The 17,534-nt window shown below is 39.9% G+C and overlaps 1 protein-coding gene across 1 annotated transcript in view; it reads right to left on the reverse strand.

The window, feature by feature from the left end:
* The window catches only part of LOC135478149 (integrin alpha-8-like), a 109,243-nt gene that overhangs the window by 20,875 nt on the left and 70,834 nt on the right, over positions 1–17,534 (reverse strand). The window contains exons 8-18 of the mRNA XM_064758421.1: positions 13,198–13,242; positions 12,257–12,300; positions 11,443–11,496; positions 10,656–10,708; positions 8,665–8,770; positions 7,360–7,468; positions 6,460–6,557; positions 4,787–4,877; positions 4,153–4,198; positions 2,905–3,009; positions 1,936–2,036 (exon numbers count right to left, since the gene is read on the reverse strand). Of these exons, the coding sequence (XP_064614491.1) occupies positions 1,936–2,036; positions 2,905–3,009; positions 4,153–4,198; positions 4,787–4,877; positions 6,460–6,557; positions 7,360–7,468; positions 8,665–8,770; positions 10,656–10,708; positions 11,443–11,496; positions 12,257–12,300; positions 13,198–13,242 (852 nt within the window). The remainder of the gene's footprint in view (positions 1–1,935; positions 2,037–2,904; positions 3,010–4,152; positions 4,199–4,786; positions 4,878–6,459; positions 6,558–7,359; positions 7,469–8,664; positions 8,771–10,655; positions 10,709–11,442; positions 11,497–12,256; positions 12,301–13,197; positions 13,243–17,534) is intronic.

Here is a 17,534-nt window from a genome sequence, read left to right on the forward strand (position 1 = left end):
GGAAGCAAGCATTAGGGTGGGAGGAAATTGGGGAACCCACAACCATCTGCAGGTTGACTGGAGGGGAAGCTAGCATTAGGGTGGGAGGAAATTGGGGAACCCATAACCATCTGCAGGTTGGCTGGAGGGGAAACTAACATTAGGGTGGGAGGAAATTGGGGAACCCACAACCACCTACAGGTTGGCTGGAGGGGAAGCTAGCATTAGGGTGGGAGGAAATTGGGGAACCCACAACCATCTGCAGGTTCACTGGAGGGGAAGCCAGCATGAGGGTGGGAGGATATTGGGGCACCCACAGCCAACTGCAGGTTGGCTGGAGGGGAAGCTAACATTAGGGTGGGAGGAAATTGGGGAACCCACAACCATCTGCAGGTTGACTGGAGGAAGAAGCCAGTATTAGGGTCGGAGGAAATTGGGGCACCCACAACCATCTCCAGGTTGACTGGAGGAGAAGCTAGCATTAGGGTGGGAGGAAATTGGGGCACCCACAACCATCTGCAGGTTGGCTGGAGGGGAAGCAAGCATTAGGATGGGAGGAAATTGGGGAACCCACAACCATCTGCAGGTTCACTGGAGGGGAAGCAAGCATTAGGGTGGGAGAACCCACAACCATCTGCAGGTTTACTAGAGGGGAGGCCAGCATTAGGGTGGGAGGAAATTGGGGAGCCCCCAACCATCTGCAGGTTGACTGGAGGGGAAGCCAGCATTAGGGTGGGAGGAAAGTGAGGAACCCACAACCATCTGCAGGTTGACTGGAGGAAGAAGCCAGCATTAGGGTGGGAGGATATTGGGGAACCCACAACCACCTGCAGGCTGACTGGAGGGGAAGCTAGCATGAGGGTGGGAGGAAAGTGGGGAACCCACAACCATCTGCAGGTTGACTGGAGAGGAAGCTAGCATGAGGGTGGGAGGAAATTGGGGAGCCCACAACCATCTGCAGGTTGACTGGAGGAGAAGCTAACATTAGGATGGGAGGAAATTGGGGAACCCACAACCATCTGCAGGTTGGCTGGAGGAAGAAGCCAGCATTAGGGTGGGAGGAAATTGGGGAACCCACAACCACCTGCAGGTTGACTGGAGGAAGAAGCCAGCATTAGGGTGGGAGGAAATTGGGGAACCCACAACCATCTGCAGGTTCACTGCAGGAAGAAGCCAGCATTAGGGTGGGAGGAAATTGGGGCACCCACAACCATCTGCAGGTTGACTGGAGGGGAAGCTAACATTAGGGTGGGAGCAAATTGGGGCACCCACAACCACCTGCAGGTTGGCTGGAGGGGAAGCTAGCATGAGGGTCGGAGGAAATTGGGGAACCCACAACCACCTGCAGGTTGACTGGAGGGGAAGTCAGCATTGGGGTGGGAGGAAATTGGGGAACCCACAACCATCTGCAGGTAGACTGGAGGGGAAGCTAGCATTAGGGTGGGAGGAAATTGGGGAACCCACAACCATCTGCAGGTTGGCTGGGGGGGAAGCTAACATTAGGGTGGGAGGAAATTGGGGAACCCACAACCATCTGCAGGTTGGCTGGAGGGGAAGCTAGCATTAGGGTGGGAGGAAATTGGGGAACCCACAACCATCTGCAGGTTGACTGGAGGGGAAGAAACCATAAGCTAGACCACTAGGGCCAGGGAAGTCACTTTTTGTTTGAGATCTGGTTTCAGGAGCTTCTCAAATGTGTTTGTTAACATCCTACACGTTAACTGTGGTGTGGCGTCATTGGCAATACATGAAGTTGTCTTTGCAAAAGTCAGGAAGGTGTAACTTTAAAATCTTTCTCCAGCAGACACTTGGAGAGCCGATACCGGATACCATAGCATTTAGTCATGAGCCTGGCTTTTATCAAAAATGCCTTGGGATAAATGATCTACGGTGTTATTAGGTTCAGGGATATTGTAAACATGAGAAATCCAACTGTGAATAAACATCTGGCCTAGTGATGACATTGTGATGAAAAAAGCCAGATTTCAATACAAGACTTACATAATTCCTCTGGAACTCCTACACCGTCATATTCCAGACATGTTTTTATGGTGAGGCTGAGAAAAAGAAAAACATCATTATGGTTACCATGGTAATTACTCATGGACAACTTGTCAAAGAATTTAGACAAGTTGAACATTTAAGTTCAATGTTCATGCTTTGGATGTTACTTTGTCTACACCGAGAAACTCTGACCACCCCATAACAGCTGGCAACAAATTGGTTACCAACTGGATCTGGGCAGAGTGCTTCTGCAAGAGAAAGTACATGTAAGCTGTATCAAGCTGTAACTGAGCAGTACCAAGCTGTATCTGAGCAGTAACAAGCTGTAACTGAGCAGTAACAAGCTGTATCAATCTGTAACTGAGCAGTACCAAGCTGTATCTGAGCAGTAACAAGCTGTAACTGAGCAGTAACAAGCTGTATCTGAGCAGTACCAAGCTGTATTTAAGCAGTACCAAGATGTAACCAGTTGATAGTGCAAGAAAAGGTCTGGCATGGTACCTAAAGTTACCCAGTGTATATTGTCTTTAATATAGTACAAACATTATGTTAGACAATGTTGTGATTTTAATCTAAAGCTTTTAGTTCTAAACCTGTACTACACAAGAAACATTTGGAAGTATAAACTGTAAAGACACACAGCCTTCATACAGCCTGTGAAAGTTGAATTCTCAGGGTATCATTCTTGGGAAGAACTTCACTGTTTTATACAAGGGTGTGATTTTAATTTGAAGCTTTTATTTCTAAATATATCTCAATGTACAATTTTGAGATGAACTTAATTTCTTGAAAAATAAACGTGCAAAAACAAAAAAGGTTTCGTATCTTCCAAATCATTTTAATCTTTTTTGTTGTTGTTGTTGTTGGCATTTATGTGTCATGAGACATCATATTGTGCCATGTGACTATCATGTGACCTACCATGTGACTTGTGTGCCGTCCACAGTTGAGCACTGTTGGTCCTCCAGGTTAATCAACTGAGGAATAATCGTAAGCGAGGCTTCTACTTGGACAATTGCTCGAGATCTGAAAATAAACAGGCAAATTCACAGGGTTTCTTACGTAGATATACATGTATAATACACACATAATTCAACAAGTATCCCGTACATAAATATATAATAAAATTTACCATGTGATATAATAAAACCAATACATGAATTTTTCCACGTAAAGTAATTATTACATTTCAAACGAGTAGCAAATAATAAAAAATGCCAGTGTTATGTACAGTGAAGGTATTGCTACTTTCCTGTGCTTCTTGCAGTGTTTGAGAGAATCTGTTTGTCTCTTCAAGTCATTTCAAATGATAAACGTGGTAGTACCAGATGTGAACCTAAACTTTCCCGACTTCCCTTCACACACTGAAACGCAGTCACTTTCAAAATCACTTACCCCAATTCCTCAACCTTTTCACATAGGAAAGAGCAATTATCAGAGCAATTTATGCACATTTTTAATTTGACTTTGGAGACAAAACTACACTGATTGGATTGGCCAGTGTCAGGGCTTCACAAAAAGTATGATTTTGTCAGCCAACACATAATAATGCCTCCAGAATGTGCTTGAACACCATTGTAAACATGTAAAAAAGTTCAAGAATTACTGTAGGTCATATCACCTCTTGGTGTCTCTTGGTTACAAGCCAATCATAAGACTGACATAATTATTCCCATGTTTGTCTCTTTGTCTGTCTGCCTGTTTGTCTGTCTGTCTGTTTGTCTGTTTGTCTGTCCCAGCACCAAATATGTAAGTTTCAGAAACCAAAGATAAATTATCATGACATTATTTGCCTCTATAAATGCACCTTTTGGGGATGAAATCTGAAGTCACTTACATGTATGCACATATATCATAGAAAAGGCTGTTATCTAACTTGTACATGTACACTATCATAGAAAAGGCTGTTATCTAACTTGTACATGTACACTTACCCGAGAAAAATGTCTCTCTCACTTACCTGAGAAAAATGGCTTTGTCACTTACCTGACAAAAAATGGCTCTGTCACTTTCCTGAGAAAAAATGGCTCTTCACTTTCCTGAGAAAAATGGCTTTGTTGCTTACCTGGGAAAAATAGCTTTATCACTTACCTGAGAAAAATGGCTTTCTCACTTACCTGAGAAAAATGGCTTTATCACTTACCCGAGAAAAATGGCTTCGTCACTTACCTGAGAAAAATGGCTTTGTCTGAGTTGTAGCTGCCAACAAGTAAATCTACAACCACAAACAAAAAACTGTTATATTGGCCTAAGCCTGTAATAAAACACACTAAAATGATGTAAATTTTGGATATTTTCAGAAAGCCTTTTTCATCATGGTAAAAAAACTAGCATTCAGAGTTCACAAAAATAGATTAAAACATTGTTACGGTGTTGTTATCAATTTTAAATGTACTTATTGACAGACTCATTAAATAGATAAATGATCAAACAAAGTTTCAAACTATGAAATTCTTCCATAGGAAGCAGTAAAACTGACTGGATTGATCCTCCTGACTTACATAAGCCAGTTAGCACTGATTCAAGCAAACAGAACATATCTGGGTTTTAGGACAGATTAAATGGTTAAGCCTTGTAATCCTTGACTGTCTCACACGATTCAACAAATCCTCATTCTTCTTCTCTTTTTTTTTTTGTTATTTTTATGAACGTCTAAACCTTCAGTGTCTCAAGCATAGGACATGTATGAAATCTAAAAAATACATATACAGAATCCTGGGCTGTCGCCAAAATCTACATTGTTGTAAAGACTGTCCTATCTGCCCCGGAACATGTATTAAAAATAGCACTTCTGTATACTAGCCTGGATAATGGTTCTTGTCAAGGTCATGACCTCCAGATAAGGAAAAGCCGAATGTGGACAATTCGTTGCCAATGTCCTCAGCATATATCACCTGTTGATAAGAAAATTTGCAGAAGAAAATGAAAAAGATAACTCCTCAGTGTTTTCGCATATGAAAGATCAACTTTCAGTGAGATTTACGGTAAATTGTCAACCTTTTCAACCACTACTGCACTTTTTTTCAGCAGAATTTAAGCATACAGTTATTATCCAAATAATACTAAACTGATTTCTTTGTTTCACTAAAGATGCAAGCTTCATAAAACTGTGCAAATTAGCTCTCTACACCCCACAGTACTCTCAAAATATTTCAAAATATTGGTTGCAGAGGTTGTCGAAACAGTTGAAGAATTGGGTTATCCACCTTTTTGACTTAACTTTGGAATCAAAACTTCATTGGTTGTTTTGGTCGATTCTAGGGCTTGGCATGAACTTGAATTTTTATCAGGATACACATAATTAATTATACTAATAAATTACTATAACTATAAATAATTCCCTCAGCACATGAAATAAGCGTCTCACAGTTATGGGAAAAGGCTGACAGTGGGCTAATTGATCTATTTTGCTGCCGCGCATAAACTCATAATTAATACTAGAGCTATAGGGCTGTGATTACGTATCCTATCACAGTCCTGTTTTGTTCCATAAGCTTACCTTGATCATCTCTGAATTTCCCACTTGTGAGGATTTACTATGGATGACACATGGGGTCATCTATGCTGTCACAGTATACGTAACCACAGCCCTGCAGAGCCTGGCTGTCACAGTATACATGACCACAGCTCTGCAGAGCCTGGTTGTCACAGTATACATAACCACAGCCCTGCACAGCCTGGCTGTCACAGTATACGTGACCACAGCCCTGCAGAGCCTGGCTGTCACAGTATACGTGACCACAGCCCTGCAGAGCCTGGCTGTCACAGTATACGTAACCACAGCCCTGCACAGCCTGGCTGTCACAGTATACGTGACTACAGCCCTGCAGAGCCTGGCTGTCACAGTATACGTGACTACAGCCCTGCAGAGCCTGGCTGTCACAGTATACGTAACCACAGCCCTGCACAGCCTGGCTGTCACAGTATACATGACCACAGCTCTGCAGAGCCTGGTTGTCACAGTATACATAACCACAGCCCTGCAGAGCCTGGCTGTCACAGTATACGTGACCACAGCCCTGCAGAGCCTGGCTGTCACAGTATACGTGACCACAGCCCTGCAGAGCCTGGCTGTCACAGTATACGTAACCACAGCCCTGCAGAGCCTGGCTGTCACAGTATACGTGACTACAGCCCTGCACAGCCTGGCTGTCACAGTATACGTGACTACAGCCCTGCAGAGCCTGGCTGTCACAGTATACGTAACCACAGCCCTGCACAGCCTGGCTGTCACAGTATACGTGACCACAGCCCTGCAGAGCCTGGCTGTCACAGTATACGTGACTACAGCCCTGCAGAGCCTGGCTGTCACAGTATACGTAACCACAGCCCTGCACAGCCTGGCTGTCACAGTATACATGACCACAGCCATGCAGAGCTAAATTAATGCATACTCCATACGCTAGTCATGAACAAAATATTACATCCAATAGTGTAAGCCATTTTGGTTGCAGAGAAGTTGAAGACGCTGTTCACCTGAGATTTGTCTGGGTTAATTCCATCTGCGGATCCGTGGTAGAGATAAACAGCACCCTGCTCTTCCTCACCGTCATATGGGGCACCCACAGCGATGTCTGTCCACAAACATACATGACAGAGTCACAACAAAGTCCACAATGTGATCACAACAACATGACAGGAAAAGTTCAATCTGAAAACACTGGCCAAAATGTTTTCCGGGTTGTTTTTGAGTTCATACAGCCTGCGTTGATTTTGAATTTTATCCATTTATTTGATTGGTGTGTTACGCCTTACTCAAGCCTATTTCTCTCATACAACGGTAGTCAGCATTGTCGTTGGAGGAAACCAGGCAGACCCTGGGGAATACCCACGACCATGCACAGGTTGCTGTCAGACATAAGAGGATGCCAGCATGAGCTGGACTTGAACACATTGGTGAGATGCTCCTGGGTCATTACACCGCACTGGTGTGCTAACCTCCTCAGCAACGAAGGCCCCTACATTGATTTGAAGAAAGCATTGCCCGAATTGCTTTTGAGGACGTATGGCCCGAGTTCATTTTGAAGACGTATACTTTGGGTTGATGATGAGATTGTACATGTACAGCCTGCTTGGGTTAATTTTTCACTTTACAGCATGTATTCATTTATTTATTTGATGGGTGTTTACGCCGTACTCAAGAATATTTCACTTATACAATGGTGGCCAGCAGCATGGTGGGGGGAAACCGGGCAGAGCCCTGGGGGAGTTCCACAACCATCCGCAGGTAGCTGAAAGACCTTCCCACATTCGGCCGGAGAGGAAGCCAGGAAGAAGCAACTGAATTGATTGAAGGCTCCTGGGTCATTGTGACGTGCTGGCGTGCTAACCCCCTCAGCCACGGAGACCCTGACAACACATAAGAATGATTCCCACCTTCATATCCATCCAGGTTAATGTCTCCCATGTGTGCCAGCGCCAGACCAAACCGTGCTTTACTCTTTGGCCCGTCCACAACGCTGCTTTCTACGAACCGTTTTGCTCCCTGGAAAATTATTGATGGAAAATCCTGATTTAATTTTAAATTCTTCAAATTCTTCTTGAAAAGGAAAGAAAATATTGACATGTAGTTTATGGAACACCTTTAAAAACTGTCCATGGAAATAGTTTGCTTTACTTCTTGTTCAATGGAATAAAACGGATTTGAAACACTGGATGTTAAAGTCACCTTACCACAGCTGGCATACTGAGGGACTTCTGCAGTCAAATGCATATGCGTATAGACCTACATGTATGAATGAATTAATGGAATATACCTTGAAACAAACTATTTCAACCCAAAATTATGGTTGTGAGTTCAATACCAAGTGGGTCACAGGAGGTTTACCATCTGATAGCTTAGAAACATATGAAAAACCATCATAAAAACATTTTGCATTTCAAAGTTTAATGGTTTTTCAGCTGATACATATTTAAGTTTTATGTTTCCATCCCTTTTTCTCGCAGAGTTAAGCTTGAAGCTACATGTATGTTGTACCATTCATGTTTTTTTTCTTCCTGATAGGGAAGGACAAAGGAAAGAGAACACCAGAAGGAGCCGGGGCAATGACTTAAGTACCTGCAGACAACCCTCATGGAGAGAAGTTCTGAGCAAAAAACCCTAAATTTGAAGCGCAAACTCATTCACCAAGATTACGGGTAACTATATCTTCCCTTGTATGATTCATCCTGGTAACCTTGGGTCCAGTATTTTTCTGAAGTTGTTTGTGCCGAAACTGGACAGTCTGACAAAGTTTTATGATCGTACCAGATACCAGTTTGCACGTAAAACTTCATCAGACTGTACAGTTTTGGCACAAACAACTTAATGAGATCTAAAATTAGTATTTTTAAAGTGAAAAATTTTTTCTTGCGCGCTTTTGAAGATGCATTTTAACATACCAAAATGAAAGTGAAACCACTGTAATCACATGTAGGCAGGAAAGTTTTCCCACTGTAGCAGTCTTAAAAAGCCAGCAAGGGCCTCATATCTTGAATGGTTTTGAACATACATGCAAATAACATACCAGTTCATCATGAGTTCTCATGCGTGAAATTCTGAAGAATACTTTTTTTCTTCACGCTTTTTATTTTCCTAAACCTCTTTCTGGCTGATACTTGACCAATTTGAGATATGAATTGTTGGACTTCCTGCGACTTAAACTTAAGGCGTACTTTTTCTCTGTAAACCAGCCTTCGTACCTTTTTGCTGTATTTTTCTTGGTAGAAGACATAGATTCTGCCTCGCTCGTATGAGTGGGATGTGAACACTGAAAACAATGGCGCTCCCACAACAATGTCATCCGCTCTGAAGAAGAAAAATAATAACATAGCCCTTTTAATACAACAATGATTGTGGTTGCTGTGAGTTCAAATCCAGCTCATGCTGACTTCCTCTCCAGCCATATGTGGGAAGGTCTGCCAGCAGCCTGCAGATGGTTGTGGTTACCCCCGGGCTTTGCCTGGTTTCCTTCCACTTTAACGTTTGCCGCCATCGTATAAGTGAAACATCCTTGAGTATAGCGTAAAACACCAATCAAATAAAAATAAATGAATACAACAATGTTCCCAAACATCGTCATCTGCTGTGAGCAATAACAGCAATCCTACCTGTGGGATCATCTCTGCTATTATTTCAACAATTCTTTATAATAAGTGACAAATCAAACATGATTTACTCTAATTCCTCAACCTTTTGCCATATCAAATAGCAACTTTCTGTGCGATTTATGTACTTTTTAAATTCAATTTTGGATACAAAATTGAAGGCCAATTTCAGGGCTTTACAAGATGTATAATTTCACCCGTCCACACAAAATAATGTTAAAAGGCTGGAGAATTACATTGTGGGTACTGACAAATATATCATCAAAATATATTCAGGATGTCCAAATACTGACACCTAATTTGCATTTTTCCATATTTGGCATTACAACAGACCAATGATATTTACGTATGATTGGTGTTTTACACTGTACTCAGATATATTTCACTCATACGGCTGTGGTCAACATTAGGGTGGGAGGAAACCGGACAGAACCCTGAGGAAACCCACGACCATGCACAGGTTGATCAACCCAATGATACTGCTTGGCAATCTCACACCATAGCAGGGTCAAGTCTAATTTTAACATGGGGTGGTATATAAGATATAGGTAGCTAATCATAAAATAGCACCAGACTATTCTTCTGTGTTATGTTACTGGTTGGCATTGGAGGGCAACTATTGCAAAACTACCAATATTCTGTCAGAGCTGGTTGGCGCACGATTGCAGCATAATGACCCAGGAGCCTCTCACCAATGTGAGTTCAAGTCCAGATCATGCTGGCTTCCTCTCCTGCCGTATGTGGGAAGTTAGACCAGCAACCTGCAGATGGTCGTGGGATTTCCCCCGGGCTCTGCCCGGTTTCCTCCCACCATAATGCTGGCCGGCATCGTATAAGTGAAACATTCTTGAGTACGGCATAAAATGCCAATCAAATAAATTAATAAATGCTATTCTGTCAGTAGTTTTATCTACACATGAATACTGTCATGTTAAAAGATGTACAGTAGCTCCACTATGCTGTAAAGTGGTGACGTCACTTTGTTCTGGGACATCGCTCAACTGTCATAATAACGAAAACTGCTTATTCATTATGGTAAGCGCTACCGTGCTACAGGACCCTTGTCCGCGCCTGTTCTTATGGAAGCCGGATGAGGCCATGACCTCCTTCACATGCTTAACTCAAACCAAAAACAGCGATATTTGAACGACACTATATTAAGTCGAGATTCAGCGTTGCCAAGAGATGTGAGTCTCATTAGATGGTCACTTCCCCTAAGATTAGATGGAAAGTTTACGTGTTCCAGTTGAGATTAGTGTAAAATGCTCTTCCTGAACTGAGTTGCAAATTAAGCTTGGAGAATCAGATGGATCATTAAAGGGGAGATCGCAACATTCTGCCAACATGATCAAAAGTCGAAAATCAAATAATACTTCTTGCAAGATTTCGTCCAGGTTCTAACAAGATAGGTAAAGAATGGAGTCTTGAAGGACATATGTTTCATTCGACAATGCAAGATTCTTTCCTCCCAAGATAATGCTGGCCACCCATCATATAAGTGAAATATTTTTGAGTACAGCATAAAACACCAATCAAATAAATAAATAAATAAATATGTTGTATTACCTGTATATAAAACCACTTACCCATCCCCATTCAGGTCTGCCACCGCCACTGAATAGCCAAAATATGACCCCATCTGACGAGAGAAAAACAAACACCCCATAAACTTTCCATACGTTTTGCATTTGCAAAAAACAAGCAAATGTTGGGACGATGCAATGGTTTCAAAGCACGTAATTCAGTGGTTAACAAAAGTGTACAGAAAATTCAATTAAAGTTATTGTATATACCATAACATTTTATATAATCTGTATGTTTTGTCTGCCCTTGAATCCAGCTCTTGCTGGATCTGCTGGGGCTTTAGGTCAGGATGTTAGTCTGGTACCTAGCGAGTTTTGTCTAGTACCTGGCAAATTTTGTCTGGTACCTGGCAAGTTTTGTCTGGTACCTGGCAAACACGCGCCAGTCTACATGTACTTCACCCATAATCATTGTTACATGAACAATGCTTAAGTATGGCATTAAACACCAATTAAATAAGTACACCAACAATGACAATACTTTATGTCAACAATTTTACATACACATACCTCATCCCCAGAGATGGCCATTTTGTCCAGATGTCAACATGATAACCTGCACATACCTCATCCCTAGAGATGGCCATTTTGTCCAGAGGTCAACATGATAACCTGCACACACCTCATCTCCAGAGATGGCCATTTTGTCCAGATGTCGACATGATAACCTGCACATACCTCATCCCCAGAGATGGCCATGTTGTCCAGCTGTCAACACAATAACCTGCACATACCTCATCCCCAGAGATGGCCATTTTGTCCAGATGTCAATATGATAATATGTGCGTACCTGATCTCCAGAAATATTCTGTATGATGGTGAGATTTTGATTGAACAGTGACACCTAAAAAGAAAAGTTGGCTGGACTGAGTGATTGGTTCAGATAAAATGGTACTTTAACCACCTGAGAAATATCTAAGGTGCTTGCTCAGAAATACTATTCTGAATTTGCTTGTTCAAAAGTGTTGTAAAAATTACAAAAAAAAAACAGGTACAACAGCAGTCAAATCAAAAATATAGACCACTCAACAATTTAGCACATAAATACAGAAGTCGAAAATAACTTCAGTTTTACAGGAGGTTTAGACCAACGGGGAGTAGGAAATTTAGATTTTGATACATGCAATCCCTCGCCTCTATACATTTTCAAGGGACTTTGTACATGTATTTGTCTTAACATGGATTCTAATACTCTAAAGAGACGAGAAGGTCGTGAATTTGGTCATTTACACACATGTAGGGCATCAACAAGGGAACATCCCCCTTGTCTTATAGTGCAAAACCAGAGCTTATTAAATGTAGTATTTTTTGAAATAGCACTCTTAACATTTACCTTAACTTTCATTTTATATTATACGCTATGCACTAAGTCGTGAATTTTGTAATTTATGGTATTTAATATGTACAAAGAGAATCGACAACAGAACATTCCCCTTGCGTTATGGTGATTTACATGTATGCAAAACCTGAGCTCAGGACTTCTTCAGATACCACCCCTGAACACTGATTCCAATGCACAAGAAGCCTATAAAGTCATGAATTTTGATTTGGATTCAGTGTTATTGCTTTGTACAGGAAAGGTAAACACGTAGAAGAGCACTTACCTTCCCCTGTAGCTTGCTACCTCTGGGCACACCCACAACGTAATCTGTCAGAACAGAATCCAAATGTAAGCAGTGTTATTGATGCTGTCTGTTGTGAGTTCAAGTCCAGCTCATGCTGGCTTCCAGATGTTTTTCAAATGTTTTGTAGACTACCGTTCTCAAGGCCTTGGTGGCAATAAGCTGTACATAAGCTGTCCTTAGCACTAATACGGATCTTCATGTACACTTACATGTACACTTACTTCATGTACACTTACATGTACACTTACTGCATGCACACTTACATGTACACTTACTTCAAACACACTTACATGTACACTTACTTCATGTACACTTACATGTACACTTACTTCATGTGCACTTACATCATGGACACTTACATGTACACTTACTTCATGCACACTTACATGCACACTTACTTCATGTACACTTACATGTACACTTACTTCCTGTACACTTCACGCACACTTACATGTACACTTTCTTCATGTACACTTACTGCATGCACACTTACATGTACACTTACTTCATACACACTTACAATTACACTTACTGCATGTACACTTACATGTACACTTACTTCATGTACACTTACTTCATGAACACTTACATGTACACTTACTTCATGCACACTTACATGTACACTTACTTCATGTACACTTACATGTACACTTACTTCATGTACACTTACATGACTGCCATAGCAATGGAGAATTTCCTTCCAGCATAATACTGGCTGTCAGCGTATATGTGAAATATTCTTGAGTACGACATAAAACATCAATCAAACAAATAAACAAATCGTACATGAGAAATATTCTTGGATATGATGTTAAATGCTAGTAAAATAAATCATAATTTTGATGTGACATAATGCAGTTTCATCAAGTTCAAGCATCACAAAAAAAAATGAAAAACATGTAAGAACATCTGAGATTTACCATCTGATTCGTCTCCGGTGAACTCCCCGACTGCACTTGAAAACCCTGCACAAGTAAACAAGCAAGAACCATAAATCAACTCTACAGGAAATTATGTAGTCATCATTTCAAAGCAGGTGCAATAGCTTTTCACTTTGTGCACAGAACTGATTATTACATGTAAAGTGAATGAACAAAATAACCCAGACATGAAATGGCTTGCTGGGAAGAGTTGGATGGGGTACCGGTGGGGAGCTTATAGTGATCTGCTGATTACCTGACTTTCAATTTTGTCCAATTCCAGGAATCCTACTTTACTTGGAAAAGTGAGGTTTTTTTGTTAGGTTTGTTTAGAAAGTAGGCTGATATCTTACTGGAACTCTTCATGCACATGTAATCTAATTTCAGCAGCAAAAAGAAATATTTTTATGACTTTTATTTTTGTTAGGTTTGTTTAGAAAGTAGGCTGATATCTTACTGGAACTCTTCATGCACATGTAATCTAATTTCAGCAGCAAAAAGAAATATTTTTATGACTTTTATTTTTTTTAGGTTTCTTTAGAAAGTAGGCTGATATCTTACTGGAACTCTTCATGCACATGTAATCTAATTTCAGCAGCAAAAAGAAATATTTTTATGACTTTTATTTTTTTTAGGTTTCTTTAGAAAGTAGGCTGATATCTTACTGGAACTCTTCATGCACATGTAATCTAATTTCAGCAGCAAAAAGAAATATTTTTATGACTTTTATTTTTTTTAGGTTTCTTTAGAAAGTTGGCTGATATCTTACTGGAACTCTTCATGCACATGTAATCTAATTTCAGCAGCAAAAAGAAATATTTTTATGACTTTTATTTTTTTTAGGTTTCTTTAGAAAGTTGGCTGATATCTTACTGGAACTCTTCATGCACATGTAATCTAATTTCAGCAGCAAAAAGAAATATTTTTATGACTTTTATTTTTTTTAGGTTTCTTTAGAAAGTTGGCTGATATCTTACTGGAACTCTTCATGTACATGTAATCTAATTTCAGCAGCAAAAAGAAATATTTTTATGACTTTTATTTTTTTTAGGTTTCTTTAGAAAGTTGGCTGATATCTTACTGGAACTCTTCATGCACATGTAATCTAATTTCAGCAGCAAAAAGAAATATTTTTATGACTTTTATTTTTTTTAGGTTTCTTTAGAAAGTTGGCTGATATCTTACTGGAACTCTTCATGCACATGTAATCTAATTTCAGCAGCAAAAAGAAATATTTTTATGACTTTTATTTTTTTTAGGTTTCTTTAGAAAGTTGGCTGATATCTTACTGGAACTCTTCATGCACATGTAATCTAATTTCAGCAGCAAAAAGAAATATTTTTATGACTTTTATTTTTTTTAGGTTTCTTTAGAAAGTTGGCTGATATCTTACTGGAACTCTTCATGCACATGTAATCTAATTTCAGCAGCAAAAAGAAATATTTTTATGACTTTTATTTTTTTTAGGTTTCTTTAGAGAGTTGGCTGATATCTTTCTGGAACTCTTCATGCACATGTAATCTAATTTCAGCAGCAAAAAGAAATATTTTTATGACTTTTATTTTTGTTACGTTTCTTTAGAAAGTAGGCTGATATCTTACTGGAACTCTTCATGCACATGTAATCTAATTTCAGCAGCAAAAAGAAATATTTTTATGACTTTTATTTTTTTTAGGTTTCTTTAGAAAGTTGGCTGATATCTTACTGGAACTCTTCATGCACATGTAATCTAATTTCAGCAGCAAAAAGAAATATTTTTATGACTTTTATTTTTGTTAGGTTTCTTTAGAAAGTAGGCTGATATCTTACTGGAACTCTTCATGCACATGTAATCTAATTTCAGCAGCAAAAAGAAATATTTTTATGACTTTTATTTTTTTTAGGTTTGTTTAGAAAGTTGGCTGATATCTTACTGGAACTCTTCATGCACATGTAATCTAATTTCAGCAGCAAAAAGAAATATTTTTATGACTTTTATTTTTGTTAGGTTTGTTTAGAAAGTAGGCTGATATCTTACTGGAACTCTTCATGCACATGTAATCTAATATTTAATGACTTTTATTTTCCTCTAAAAATGTACATATTTCCGTGAATTTTCACAGCAGTTACATGGAGTTAGTCTTAATGCCTATTTTCTGTCGAACATGCATGAACACATAATATCTCTAATCACCAACAGATCCCAGAAATTAAATTTGGTAGCAAGGCTACTAAAGAGCTCGCTTGTAGTAGACACATGAATGCAAAACTTCAGCTCAATATACAAAATGCGGCCGTCGTAAATTTTGTAATTCATGGTATTTAATATGCACACAGAGCATCAGTTGTTGGTATATTACCCTCAAGTTATCATGCTCTACATTTGTGCAAAACCTGAGCTCATTACTTTTCAAGATATCACCCCTAACATTTTGTTTAAGATTGCATTCACAGTTATTGGATGCCGACGCCAATGTTTGGGGTATGACATAATAATAATATCTTTATTTATCGAAGACAGCTTGGACAATTTACAATGAAACTGTTCTTTCCCAGGACTTTCACAAAGAAAACAATATACAGGAAACATACCTCAGAGTCCAGTCAAAAAAATACATCAGTATATCTCAAATCAGACAAACTTTAAAGCATCGTGTAGTTTTTAAAGTGAAGCTACATGTAACACATTCAAACATACAAAAGCACACAACCGTGATTTCCCCACAATTGTCCCAATCAGCAGGACAAGCAGGGTAGTGAGAGATTTGTTTGATTTGTTTGATTGGCGTTTTACGCCGTACTCAAGAATATTTCACTTACACGATGGCGGCAAGCATTATGGTGGGTGGAAACTGGGCAAAGCCCAGGGGAAAACCCATGACCAGCAGCAAGCTGCTGTCAGACCTTCCCACGTACGGCTGGAGAGGAAGCCAACATGAGCTGGATTTGAACTCATAGAGACCGCATTGGTGAGAGCGGGTATTGAGAGAAAGCACATGAGCTATAAGTGAACTAAGGATGCTGTATTCTCAAATACTTTGACATTATTTCACCCAAATGACTATACTTGACATAACCGCTGCCTCAATCAATTTCACATCAGAAATATTTTCACATCAAATCCAGCAAATGCCTTTGCTTCAGTTATACCCTTTCAATGGTCTTCAACATGATTACTCATTTCCTTTATTAGCAATATGATATCAATTCTGATCCATATTAAGGCTTGCTTCATATAATTTTATGTCTTAAGTTTGGTTTCCTTCGCAGCTAAAGTGGATCTTTTAACAAACTTTTATGCCTTTTTACTGCTTGAATAAGACTGGATCTATAGGAGAAAATCCTTGTGGATCCATCTGTCTGTCCTTCACCTTTGACCTTAAAGAAGACAGCAGCAGCTGTTACCAATTCCTCCTCTGTAACCTGACACTATTAACCAATCAGTGATGTCAATACCCCTAACAGCCCTTCCATTAATCATCTTTCACCCTCTCACTTTACACATACCTGAACATGGTGGAAAAAAGTTGTTTTAATCAGTTTGGGGTTAATGAATCTCAATAAATTTACCTGCACCGACAATTCAATTAAATTAATCTGTATGAATTAATTTTTTAATTAATCCATATAACCCCCCCCACCCCCCAAAAAAAAAGATCACTATCTGTGACAAACTTTTTCCCACAAGTTTACGGACCACTCAATAAAAAGTATGAAAAGCCAGGAACTACTGGCTGCATCCATGATTTAGATGACAGAACAGGAAATGCCTGCACCCCTAAGTTTCAAAATGGAACAGTCTGTTTCTGCTGCTAGGTTAAAAACCCCTATCAGAGCCTCCTCTGATCCACAAGCTGGTATCTCCAGTGTTCAGAAAAGAGGGTTACTGTCCAATAACATAGCAGAAATTCCTCACTGTCAGACAGGGAGAAGATGTTACATGGCCCACAGGGAGTGTCACTCACCAGGATTGTGGTGGGGAAGGGTTGGCCCCTTGGGAGTAATAGGGTGGAGTAGAAAAGTGAAGGAATAGGGGACTTTTCTGGGCAGTGATGGGTGTCCCTAGGGCCTAAGCAACATTTAACTGCTGCAATACTCTTAACATGAACATCAGGCAGGCATCATCCCTACAGCTAAGGAATCATTTGATCACTCATGTTCTTTCTGAATATTTTTACACTTTATTAAGAAATAAACTTCCACTGTAATCTACTATAGAAGGCATTCACTATAGAATGCATCAACATTTCCCTATCACAATGAAAACCAGTCCACTTTTGAATTCATCCACACTTTTCCACATTACAAACCCAATCCACTACAGTAGTCATCCACACATTCTTATTACAGAAGCAATC

Source organism: Liolophura sinensis, chromosome 11, assembly GCF_032854445.1.
Source record: "Liolophura sinensis isolate JHLJ2023 chromosome 11, CUHK_Ljap_v2, whole genome shotgun sequence".
Taxonomy (NCBI): domain Eukaryota; kingdom Metazoa; phylum Mollusca; class Polyplacophora; order Chitonida; family Chitonidae; genus Liolophura; species Liolophura sinensis.